The following is a 13,454-nucleotide window of genomic DNA, read 5'->3' as shown; positions in this document are numbered from 1 at the left end:
AGTAAAAGGCAGGTGGGCAGCCTCGTGGCAGACGTTCGCCAAATAATATTTTCATTTAATAAAACTTAAAACACAAGTGAGTCAGGAAAACAAGTTTATTTTATTGCATCATATGAAGTAAAAATAAATTCCTAGTTTTTTTTTCTATTGAAGGTCAATATAGGTGAAATTACTAATAAAACAGTAATATTCAAAGAGGCATACCCAATCAGTATTTCTTTTCTATACTTTTAGGTACCAGGATCAAAAGTAAAAAACGAGATGTCAAATAAAAAAGGACTAAAATTGAAGGAGCTGCAAAGAGGGACGACCTGTCTTGTACCCAAATGTCTCACGGTCTCACTCTCGCCTCTCCGGTCTCCACGAGTCCACCGTCCTCTTCCTCCAATGGCGTGAGCTGCTCAGGGTTTCACTAGCATCTTCAGAGAGCATTATAGCGCACGAGATTGAGAAAATCAACACCCACGCCGTCCGAATCGATGAGTTGCGGCTGTGGCGGCGGCGCGGCGGCGGGGGGCGGCGGGCGGGCCGAGTGACATGCGACTGTCGCAGGTGAATTTCATCAGACCTATGGCGCGGTTCGTCACCATCGGCATCAGGAAAGATATGCTCGGTTTGATTCAGTTCAGAGTAAATCCTTGAAATGCCAACAGCTAGGTAGGAGTAAATCCTGGGCTCGCTCGCAATCGACGATTTTTTAGAGTGAATTCCGGCTTTTACCCCTTATTTTGACATTTTTGACACTAATTACTCCATTTAGCGAGTTTTCATCCGTTTTACCTCATTTAGCAAAACTGTTGCCATAATTTACTCCGTTTAAAATTTTGTGAGCGTTCTGATTTGTGTGTCACAATTGTCTGGTCCAGCTGGCATGCCACATCAGTAGTTTTTCCTGGCTATTTTTCTCACCGCTGAACCGGGCCGCGCAGCTTCTCCTGACCGGCCCGGCCCGATGAAGGCCGCTCATGTTGTGTCCAACACACAGCGCTCGAGTCAGCCACTCGCCTCCAGTCACTTCTCGCTTGTGTTGCTCACCCCCAATTGATGTATCGCCCGTCCAAGCTTCCGCTGCACGCTCCCGCCAGGCTCGCTCGAAAATACATGATTTCATATTATATCAGTATATTTACACCACTTTAATCTGATCCACAAAGTCATGCATATATTTACATCACTTTAATCTGATCCATAGAATCATCCATACTTAAGGTTGTATATGATAATACTGAAGAAAAACATACATGATTTCAGATTATATCATTAACAATTTCTCCTGTAATTTATTCAATGGTAACATGTCATGCTAATCAAGTTCAGTCATCTCATCAGAATACTTCTTCAAACCTAACTACCAAGGGTGAGAAACTGGGAATGCGGTCATGCATATGGGAGTGGAGAAGACATGTCATATACCGGCTGCCACCCATTGCCTGCCGTTCGTCGGCTACGTCATCCTGCCCCATCCTAGCAAAGGAGGCAGTGGTTTGGGGCAGGATTGTGTGTGTGATTGAAAGGAATTAATACGAGTGATGTGTGCAATGAATAATGGAGGCCAACATGGTGCGGCCCAACTCGAGCGTTGTGTATTGGATATGAGCGACCTGATCTGGTGAGCTCATATAAGGCCGGACCGGTCGGGAGAAGCTACAAGGACACGTTCAGCAGGGAGAAAACCGTCAATCTGACGTGCTAGCTGGACCAGATAATTGGGATCCGCTGATGATAACACACACAAAAAAATTAAACAGGGTAAATTGTGACAACAATTTCGCTAAATAGGGTAAAACGGATAAATTCACGTTAGATGGGGTAAATGCTGTCAAATTTTTCAAAATAGGGGGTAAAAACCGGAATTCACTCACGATTAAATGGTGGGGTGGAGTGGAGAGGACTGGAGATGGATGCTTGAAATGAAATGCAATAGTCGTCAATCCAACGCTGGCTTGGCTGACAGTGCAACAAGCAAGCAAGCTAGCTCTCGATTGATGTGTGGACCATGCAACGCAATGCAAACCGGTCGAGGCCGATGGACGGGCCTCGACCATAGCCTTGCTGCCTGCGGTCTGCCTCTGCCACTAAAAGCATCTCCACTAGTCCCCCAAGAATCCTCCTCAGGGCACTTTTTCACGGCCGGCAAGTAAATTCCTCCCACTCGCACCCCCAGCCTCTTAATTTTCGCCGGATTCGACCAAAAACTGAGCCGGCTTCCTCAAGGCAAACCCAGAAAGCTGGGGGCACCTGAAGGGCTTAATCTCGCCATTTGCAGGCGCTGGCCCACCTGCCAGCGTCTCTCTGCTCTCTCCTCCCTTTTTATTAGCTGCAACGCTCGCCTGTACGCTCATCTCTGCCCGACGTTGACCCAGCACCAGGATGGACGCCGCCGTGCTCGCCTGGCCACCCACGCCCAGCCGCCCGGCTGCCCGGCAGCCTCAGCCTCGCCGCCGTGCTCGCCCTGTTTCTTGCTCCTCCCCCTGGTTGGTTCTTGCTCCTCCCACAGAGCTCGCGTAGGAGGAGGCGGTGGCCGCGTCAGTCGACGAGGATGAGCTGCTGCAGCGAGATGCAATCGGCGGGGATGCCCGCAGCGGCACAGTAGGCAGAGAGCGCACACCCGACGCCGTTGATGGGGCGCGAGCGCGACGCCCGCGGCGAGGACGAACGGCGGCAGCGCGGACGGGCCGTGGTTGCGGAAGAAGCCGAAGTGGCGGGGCGGGGAGGCTGGGCGCGCGGGACACGACGCAGCGCCAGCGGCGGCACACCGCCGCGCACCGGCGGCCCCCCTGAAGACCTCCAGCAGCATGTCGTGGGGCAGCGCGGACGTGATCGGCATCCACGGCCTCGTCACCTCCCGCTCCTCCGCCAGCATCTACCTCGTCTTCGAGTATATGGAGCACGACCTCGCCTCCTCCCATGACCTCTCCAAACGGAGGGACTGCGCCGCGAGCAGGCCCTGTATGCACCGGAGCGTGCCCACGGCGTCGTCTGTGACCTACTCGACGAAATGCCGCTGCCTACTTGAGCCTCAACACTGCTCCTAAGGGCGCAACAAGTGAAAAAATTTGCGCCCCCAAGCAAAAAAATTCGCCGGCAGCCCCCAAGCGGCGAAAGCAATGCCTCCTGGGAGTGCCAACAAATGGAGATGCTCTAAATCGATGCGATCCATTGATCGTACACATACATTCATTATCAATCCATCGTCTCACTTGTGACCTCAAGCGAGGAGCCTTAAAGGGTTGTTACGATCGATTCAATCCTTGTACGATACCTCTTTCGGACGTCCAACTGGCAAACGTTCCTAACTCCATACCGAGGCCACCAATTCAGATGGTGGCTAAGGGCCTACGACAAGCGTCGTCCATCTGCACATAAATGGAAACAAGGTTCAGTTAAGGACATGTTCGCAGTGGTCTCCACCTGCGGCTCCAACGGTCGGTGGTGGGGAAGAGAATCCTGGTGTCTTGGCTTCCACTAGTAGATAGATAGGGTTTTAGTCCTCATAGCAGCGACGTTTGGCCGGATGGTGGCGCTCCATCTTCTAATCAGTCCTCCGGGCTCCGATCCTTCTCAAGTTCGTCCGTTGGGACGGATTAAATGAAGCTCCGGCGTAGATTCGTGCCGACTCCTTGGAGTGGCGAGGTTAGGGTTTCTTGCCGTGCGTACGCAATAGCGATATTTGGTGTAAGATTCTTCACATCGATTCAAGAATTCAATGGCGACTATTGCGGCTCCGTGGCGCTGGTTCTTAGGAGCACGTGCACGAAGACTTGCCGGTTCTCATCGACAAGGTCAGGTCACCTTCGGTATGGGAGCGGCGACAACGGCACGTCAGCGGCTCGTTCTCGCGGTGACAATGGTCGCTTGGTGGTCCATGAACCTTGATATAATTTTTATTTTGTTTGAGGTACATTGTACTTCCGGTAAATCTTTATAATAGATCCGATCCTTTTCGCAAAAGAAAGACATGTTTGCAGCGGTAATGTACAAAAAAACTTAAAATGAATAATTGACTACCTGTCAGTACAAGTAGGTCAGTGTCGCCGAACCCCAGCTAAATTTGTTGTCCAAGACAGTCAACACCTTGAGCCAGATTCATTGAGCAGTCCTGTCACTGTCATTGGAAAATATAGTCCTAGAGATAACATACAACATGTACACGAGCATAATCACATCATCAATAGCTGGGACAGGGTAATGCGCAAAGTTCTATACGATCCACATGTAAGTAGCGCCGGCTGGGACTCTCTCTTTACTCTTGTCTTCACCCTTCACAGGAGCCATACCAATAAGGGCCTCCATCTGTGTCACCCATCAAAATATGTGCTCATACACAAGGACTTCCCCTCGACAGGAAGTCTAAGGATCATCGAAACATAATGAAGTGTCACGGTCATCTCCCATGTCCGGAGGTGGAAAGTGTGCGTCTTCGGCCCCCACCGGTCCACAAGCGCGGCGCGGTGATTGCCGCAGCGTTCAGGTTTGGAGTCGACCAGCTCACAAGCTGGATGAATGGGAGGAGTCCTAGAGTCTTGATGTACGGTGTGTACTGCTCATCGTACGACATATGTCACTCGAGGAGGCCCCGTGAGACTGAATCTTCACGGGTCCAAGCTTCTGCAGAGTATTACGACATATCCTACACATTTGAAACAATACAAAATTGAAAACATACAAGTCCAAGAGTACTATTATTATCATCTTCTTCTCCACCATCAAATAGGCCTGGTGTTCAACATCATAGTAATCATCGAGAAGCGACACCATCCTACATTTTTGAAACGATAAGACATTGCACTATGTGAGCATCTCATAGAAATCCATAAGAAATTGCACTATGTGAGCATGTGGAACATATTTGAGACATGGTTTCTACACATATTTCCTAATATGAACAAATATTAAAACAAATAGACATAATTCTACACGTGTTTCTAATTTGAACAAAACCAACTACCATAGTACATTCGGTTCTAAGCAAAATTAACCTCCTAATTTTCCCCAATAAATACTATACCAATGCTAATGCCACAGATCGAACAATCATGTCATTGTTCCATAACAATTTCAAAATCCAATAGGACTTAGGGTTTCACCGAAACTTGCACAAAGAGGACAAAATATGATGGAATTTTCGGGTGAAAAGAAAGGGACCCGGGAAGAATACCTTAGGGGATGTTTTCAGAAACAAATCTCAAGCTGATTCCTTCAGATTTGGCCGATTTAGGAGAAGATTTGGGAGGGGGACATGAACCCTAGCCGCTAGTCTTCCCTCTCCGTTTGTGCGCATGGGAAAAAATGAGGTTGGGTTGGGATGTGGGTCGACCCTCGTGGCCTAACCATTACAGGAACATAGCGCCGTCTTAGGTGCTATGCTCTACGCTCCATAGTATAGCGCCTACGTGAACGACGTTACTTAAGCGCGGGTTGGGGCATGACCTGACCCCACAACACCACGTTGCTAAGGAATGTTGTGCATACGACGCTACGACACAGCGCAAAGCGCCTACACATTGGGAGCTACCCGACAGAGTTATTTCTGTGAAATACTTTGGCCGAGAGTTTATTATTTTAATTTATTTTGCCTTTGGTTTATTTTTGTCCATTTTGGTACCAGGGCCAAAAATAAACACGAGATGTCAAAAAGAAAAGGACTAAAAAAGTGAAGAGCCAGCTCCTGACTGTCCGGTCTTCTCCCCAAATGTCTCGCGGCCTCACCTCACCTCTCCAGTCTCCACGAGTCCACCGTCCTCTTCCTCCAATGGCGTGAGCTGCTCAGGGTTTAACCACCGTCTTCAGAGAGCATTGCCGCACACGAGATTGAGAAAAATCAACACCCACGCCGTCCGAATCGATGAGCTGCGGCTCTGGCGGCGCCGCGGGGCCGGGGGACGGCGGGCGGGCCGAGTGGCAGCGCATCTACGACCGGGTCGAGGCACTCGCCGCCGGCCGCGCGCGGCTTTAGGCGCGCAACAGGACCCAGCACGAGTTCTGGGACGCCCGCGACAAGATCAACCACTCCCGACTCCACCAGGTCTGAATCTGATTCATCGGACCGCTCCTGTCCTCTTACGCTTAGGGTTTTCTCCTGCGCCTGATTGACGGCTTGTGTTCTCATCCCGGAAGGCGGAGCTGAGCAGGAGCAGGTGGGAGGCTGCCTGCAGGGAGCTGCTCCCTGGAGATAATCCCAAGCTCGCCGGTCAGAAAACACTGTGCCCCTCTTTCGTTTCTGTCCATAGATATTTCGGCCTAAATTTAGCGGAGCTATTTGTGTTGATTTACAAGAGCTGCAATGCTGTGCCTGCTAAATGTCAGTTCTGTTGGTCATTCGGCGCTGCCGCGGCTAGATGGAGAAGAGACTATTAAGATTAGATGTGCCGTTTTATATCTTTGGGGTGACGATAACCTGTAGAAGAAGGCACCTAATGTTGCTACTGATGTCATTATTGATGCCTTCTCTCCAATGCAGAACTGCTAGAGAGTGATTTGGAGGATTCAAGAACTTGTGAAGCTCTTTTGCACACTGAAAACTCAGAACTGCTGGTACTTAATTATCCCAAAAGCATTCGGTCCAGCTTGTGAATGTCGCTGTTTTTTCTTAATCATTGTTTTGTGTCCTTACTTTTTCTTTTTTGTAATGTTTAGGCACAACTGAAGGAAGATGGAACTTGTGTAGAGCTTAATGAAAACACTGCAGATCATGACCACAATTCCGGAGATTTAATATCAGATCTAAGAAAGTTAAAGCGAACCTATGAGACCATATGCTGGAACAAGGATAAGGAAGCCACTGAAGCAGTGCAGAAGCTTCAACAAAACATAGAGGAGCTGCAAGTGGCAGCCCGTAAGAAGGATGATGAGATTGGAAGATTGCAAGCAGAAGCTTCTGCATCCACAAATAAGATACTGGTTCTTGAGGGTGAGCTAAATGAAATGCACTCCTCGGATAAGGAGAATGACATCCAGAAGCTCAAAGTTGGGGAATCTAAGACTCTTAAACGCAAGTTGGCCTCCTTATCAACTGTAAGCATTTCATTTTGAAGTATATGGTCGGGTCATACTAGACCTTTTTTCTTTCGGCACTATTTGTGCAGTGACCTGGCGTACCATACATAGTCAGTAGAGAATGTTCACCAGGTTGACATTTTGGTTAATATACTGCTAAACAATTTTCCAGTGATATCTTTTCTAGAACCGAGTTGATTTTTGGTTTCATGAGACTGCTACTGAAACAGCACACAATCGTCTATGATTATAACACCTCAAATCTTCATGTGTCTGTTCAGCACTTCACATTGCCCCGTACTTGTTTCTTTTCTAGCCAGTGACTCATCTAATTTATAGATTGTTGACATTTTTCTGGCCAAAGATGAATTTAAGGGATGATATTCTAAATCACAATACACATGTTTGTCTCAGTCTCTAGTACAGGCCTCGGTCCTCGGCAAGGCCGAGCTACTCTCCAAGGCCAACGACTCCATCAATGACCTGAAGCTGAAGCTAGATGGCCTGGAGGGGACGCTTTCGGAGGCCAAGGCCCGCGAGGAGACCGTGAACCAGGCCCTGGCGGACGAGAGGCAGCAGAGGAAGAATGACGCCGCCAACCACGAGGACTATGTGGCTAGCGTGGAGCTCTGGGTCAGCCGCCTCCTCGACGTCGCGAGGAAGCTCACCGCCCAGCTAGCCACCATGGGCATGCCGAATGTCAGGCTCTCCGAGGACAGGAGCATAAGCCCCAACGCCAGGCTGACCTTGTTCTTCGAACGCATCCTCGACGCCCTAGATTAGCTTCGCTCCAATCGGGCGACTTATCTGGCTAATGAGGCTCGGAAGATTTGCCGGGGTGCCTTGACCAAGGTGCTCACCAAGGTGGCGTTCTGGAACCCCACCGTTGACTTTGCTGACGCGCTGGAGAGCTTGCCGGAGGAGGCGGACCTCGCGGCGCTCAAAGAGCGTATCAAGCCCATCATCGACTGTGTCGACGGGATCAAGAGGGTGGAGGGCCAGCGCCGGGACTAGGCACCCTGTTTCTTATCGCCGCTGTGAGTTCATGACCAAGACAGATTTACCTTAAGTTAGAACCGCAGCAACTTATTTGATGTAATATATACTCTGCAGTACTTTTAAAACGAAGCATGCTATCTTCCTGTTGGATCTATCTTTGTATGTACACACCCTACGCATAGTTGGATAAGGGTGCCGGCGCGTAAACCCATGCTGGGGTGCTTTGAGGACGGATCCCTAGCAGCCTGCCGGGGTGGGCGCTTGCTGCCGAGCAAACCACCTCGCCGCTCTCAGCGCGTCCTCTTGAACTGTCGAGCGGACTCGAGACAAGACAAGGGCGTTGCTAATAGCGGGTAGGCCACCTTGCCGCTCTCAGCGCGGCCTCTTGAACTGTTGAGCGGGCTCGAAACAGAGCAAGGGCGTTACTAATAGCGGTAGGGTTCCATTGCGTGCAGGTTTCCCATACAAGGAACGAGATCCTTTGAGGAAGACAGATTTATGTAAACGAAATTACTCAAAATTTTGCGTGACTTAGCTTTCTGCGGCCGCGCGAATGGTTGTTGCGGCTGTGGACGGCACCAGAGCGTGGCCGATCGTCGTTGCCTTCTTCTCGCGAGTCATCCCCATGAGGGAGTCGATGCGTCGGCTTCAAAACCGGATTTTCACAGCTTGCGCCCCCTACCTGGCGCGCCAAAGATGTCGGGGGAAACGACACCTATGGGATCACGTGGAATCCCTTCTGCTACGGTTGGCGGGCGCGGGGCTGTGGAAAGAGCGGGTTGAGAAGATCAACGCAGGGGGTTTATCCAGGTTTGGGCCGCAAGCGATGCGTAATACCCTACTCTTGCTAGTTTGTGTTTATCTGGTGTTCTTGGACTAGCTACAGAGCGTGCCGGGTCCAAAAAGTCCGAATCCTTAGTACGCCGCGGGCCTCCTTTTATAGAAAAATGGGCTGTCACAGTGGCACACAGGAGGTGTAAAGTTATACAGTAGTTGAGTCTATCCTTTGGCACCGTAGGACAAACGTATTTAATGCGCTACCGACGTGCCCTCCTCGCTTTATCGGGGACGACAAGAAAGCTCGTCCCACCTGTCACCGCTTCGCCTCGCTTTGACACGCGTCCAGGCCGACGGGGCATGCAGCGCCACGCTGGCTGGCAGGCTGCTGAGCTGGTGCGGTGGCACAGTCTTCACGAAGATCTGCATGCCACCACGCAGGTGTTTGCTGATTTGGCCTGGAAGATGCATGCCGCCACGCAGGTGCCTGCCTAGTTGACGGGCTGGCAGCTGCGCTGGGACGGCGGTGGAGCCTTGAAGTGGGCCTGGCTGCGGCCCTATAGACATCCTCGGCAAGGGTCTTGCCGTGGCATTGTAGGCGTCCCCGGCAAGGGTCTTGCCGGGGGTCTCGTGGGCGTCCTCGGCAAGAATCTTGCCGGGGATCTTCGTCTTCTCGTTCTCATCTAGCCTCCCGAGCTTTGGTTCCAATGTTGTCGATGGTATCGGAACTCTCAAGCCCAAGGGTGGCGGCTTCGTTGGTGTTTGGGCAAGCCCCCCCGGCAAGGCTCTTGCCGGGGCCGTGAAAGCCGTCCCGGCAAGGGCCTTGCCGGGGGAGTTCACCTCGCCCTTCCGCTCCTCATGCTTCTGGTCTTGGTGCTGCTCTGGTAATATTGCGTCTTGCTTCCTCTTCCCCGCCAAGCGTGGCCGCAGGTGGGGCTGCAACTGCCCACGCACAAGTAAAGGGGTACCAAAAGGACCCCTACTTTTGTGCACCGACACTGTTCGTCTCAATCTCTAGTACAGTCCACATTATGTATAGTAGGTGATCTTGGATGTATTTGTTAGGTAGCATTTTAGTTTTTCCATTTCCAATCCATGGATTAATTTGGATGGCTTGTCAAATCAACCTTATTCACCCCTCCCCCTCTGTGTCTTGTATATACATGTACGTCATAACTCTTTGCCTTCAACGTCAGCTCCATAGCTGAAAAGCTTCCAATCCAGCTTGTGCATGTCACTGATTTTCTTAATCATTTTGTTGTATCCATCTCGTGTGTCTTTAATGCTAGATACAATCAAAGGAAGCTGGAAATTGTGTGGAGAATATTCAAGAGAATGCGGATCATGAGGCCATCGCAGGAGATTTAAGAGCAGACCTAAGAAAACTGAAGCAAGCTTACGAGACACTTAGCTCAAACAAGGATAAGGAAATTTCCGCACCATTTGCAGTGGAGGATTTTCTTTTGAACAAACTGCTGAGAATGGACAAGGAAAACGCAGGGCTCCTTAAGTTAAAGGAAGTGGAGGCAGAACAAGCTAACGAAGCAGCACAAAAGCTTCAGCGGACTGTAGAGGAGCTGCAAGTGGCAGTCCGATATAATGATGATGAGATTGGCAGATTGCGAGCAGAAGCTGGGCCCCTTAAGATAAAAGAAGTGGAGGCAGCACAAGCTAACAAAGCAGTACAAAAACTTCAGCAGAATGTAGGGGAGCTGCAAAAGGCAGTCCGAAATAAAGATAAAAAGATTGGCAAATTGCGAGTAGATGCGGGGCTCCTTGTAGATATGCTCAAAGTAGAAGTACAAAATAGGAATGCTAGGAATTATGGATTCCGAGAAGAAGCTGCTAGTACAGGAAAAATGGTGCTGACTCTCGAGGGTAAGCTACAGGAAATGCATTCCTTGGTTAAGGAGAAAAACGATGAAATACAAAAACTTAAAAATGGGCGACCTGAGACTCTGAAATGCAAATGTGCCTCTTCTATGCCAGTAAGTATTTCAAGTATTTGGCCTGCCTATGCTAAACTCTGGTTTCTTTTCCATATTGTATGTTTAGTGACCTTGTCTTGCCATGCATACATATATATCATGTTTATATGTAAACCTCCTAGATCAAGTGTAACCATAATTAAATGAAATTTTGATCCAAATTCGCTACTCACAATTTAATGGACCACCTTTTGATGTATGATCATATGTTTTTACTTATACGCATAGGCAAATAGTCTAATTTCCTTTATTGGTCAAGAATCATATTTCCTGTGCGCACTTGTATAACTTTTTTTACACAAAAGGTATAAGCATCCTGATTCTTGATAGGCTCACACATGAGTCGTTTGTTTCTGAAAGCACAAACCAATAATAAAGTTGGTTAGTTTGATGCTAATTGATTTTGCGGTGCCATCATTTCTAGAAACTGAGTTGACCTAAGTATTCATGTTCCTTGCTATAAGATGTCCGTTTCTTTCTCCTTTTGTCATCCGAGTGAATCCAACATTACTGACACACTCACTGATAAATTGACCTTGTACACAAGAATTGTGGTCATGATCAGCCTTCTATGATTATAACACCTGAAAAATCTTCCTGCTCACGTTCAGCACATGACATTGTCCCATGCTTGTTTCTGGCCAGTAACTCATCTACTGTAATTTACAAATTGTCGGACACTTTGCTGGCCAAAGATGAATTTAAGGGATGGTATTCTAGATCACAGTACACGCGTTGGTCTCAATCTCGTGTTGGTCTCAATCTCTAGTAGAATCCACTATAAGTGGCAGAGCTAGCCCATGTGTGGAGCCTGGGCAAAGTACAAAGGAAAGTAGCTGATGGCTATTTGCCTTGAAAAATTACTGATTAAATCTTCATGTCCTTGTATAAACTACTGATTAAACTCAGAACTGAAGGTACTTAATTATCTCAAAAGCATACAGTCCAGCTTGTGCATAGTATTGATTTTCTTAATCATTGTTTTGCATCCTTTCTTGTCTTTTTGAAATGTTTAGGTTAAACAGGAGGAAGTTGGAAGCTCTATTGATCATGAGCACGCTACAGCAGAAATAATACCAGAGCTAAGAAAGTTAAAGCGAGCGAATAAGGATAACACTGAAGTAGCACAGAAGCTTCAACAGAGCATAGAGGAGCTGCAAGTGGCAACCCAAAAGAAAGATGATGAGTTTGGCAGATTGCAAGCAGAAGCTTCTGCTTCCATAAATAAGATACCGGTTCTTGAGGGTGACATCCAGAAGCTCAAATTGCAAACAGAAGCTTCTGCTTCCATAAATTAGATACCGGTTCTTGAGGGTGACATCCAGAAGCTCAAATTGCAAACAGAAGCTTCTGCTTCCATAAATAAGATACCGGTTCTTGAGGGTGACATCCAGAAGCTCAAATTGCAAACAGAAGCTTCTGCTTCCATAAATAAGATACCGGTTCTTGAGGGTGACATCCAGAAGCTCAAAGTTGGGCAGCCTGAGATTCCTAAACGTAAGTTTGCCTGTGTAAAAATTAAGCATTTCATTTTGAAGTATATGGCCAGCTCATACTAGACCTTGTTTTCTTTCCGTGGTATTTGTATATTGACCTGCCTTACCATACATAGTCGGTAGAGAATGTTGACCAGGTTGATATTTTTGGTCACTATGCTGCTAAACAATTTTCCAGTGATATCTTTTCTAGAACCGAGTTGATTTAGGGTTTCATGAGAATTGTGATCATGATCAACCTTCTATGATTGCGATGCCTGAAAATCTTCCTGCTCCTGTTAGCACTTAGCATTGCCGCCACATACTTGTTTCTGGCCAGTGAGTCATCTAATTTACAGATTATCAGATGTTAGGACTGGTTAGATGAAGAATATCAAACTTGTTCATGGTTAATTCATATCTAAAAGGAAAAAGGACCAATCTGTAGGATTCTTTGACAATGTGTCTTTATCACATTCTCTATCAACATTGTCTAAGATACTTGATTTTCTCAACAATTTTTTTTTGTTCTGCATCTATGAAGGATTGACAACATAGGCCAAATATAGTCCTGATGTTTATGTTTATCACTGATATCCTAGCTGTTCTGATCTGAACAAGATGCCTTACTTGCCCGCTCAACACAAATTGTATCACCCGAACCTATTGAGTGGTTGCGGCTAACATGTATCACAATTGCCTGTTGGAATTGTTGCTGCTGTATGAGAGCCATTTGTCTAAGACATTAATGTTTTGTGCTTTTGTTCGACAGATGAGAAGCGGTTTCAGGTTAGAATCCGCGGAGTCACATACCACTCGATTTCATCGAATTAGATACAATTTGCAATGTGAAGGCTAAGATTGAAGGCAAGGTGCACCTCCCCATAAGCAGGAGGGGTCCAGATGAAGCAAAGCAGATGTTTGTCAAGAGAAAGAAGACTGTCGAGTCGATGCAGTTTTTGATTTTTGGCTTTTGAGACACCACCGTGAAAGGGCGCGCCTCATCTATGGTGGTAAGTTGATGGAGGACGCCCGCATGCACCTTGGTTGAGTACCGCATGTGATGTATAGTGGTGAAAGTGATACCCTTGTGTTGCTTTTCCAAGGGGCTGATATTGACAGGGCCGTGAGGAATGCGAGCAAGTGATCCGAGGCCAGGGTTCAGCTTGTTGATGCCCGCGTCCCTGCCCACAGATCTTATGTATGTCGCCTGGGACGT

General features: G+C 48.1%; 1 protein-coding gene across 1 annotated transcript; it reads left to right on the top strand.

The window, feature by feature from the left end:
• Window positions 1-5,702: 5,702 nt before the first annotated feature.
• On the top strand, window positions 5,703-13,212 carry LOC125527713 (uncharacterized). The gene is made up of 13 exons (XM_087539024.1): window positions 5,703-5,950; window positions 6,002-6,025; window positions 6,118-6,190; window positions 6,461-6,534; window positions 6,637-7,014; window positions 7,411-7,767; window positions 7,849-7,986; window positions 10,062-10,427; window positions 10,656-10,760; window positions 11,777-11,995; window positions 12,059-12,257; window positions 13,008-13,024; window positions 13,090-13,212. The coding sequence occupies exons 1-13, from the start codon at window positions 5,846-5,848 to the stop codon at window positions 13,210-13,212; spliced, it is 2,178 nt and encodes a 725-aa protein (XP_087395150.1). The 5' UTR covers window positions 5,703-5,845.
• The last annotated feature ends 242 nt before the right edge of the window (window positions 13,213-13,454 follow it).

This window comes from Triticum urartu, chromosome 1A (assembly GCF_056163025.1).
Source record: "Triticum urartu cultivar PI428250 chromosome 1A, HENAU_Tu73, whole genome shotgun sequence".
NCBI classification, from domain to species: domain Eukaryota; kingdom Viridiplantae; phylum Streptophyta; class Magnoliopsida; order Poales; family Poaceae; genus Triticum; species Triticum urartu.
This window is presented reverse-complemented; position numbering and strand designations above follow the sequence as displayed.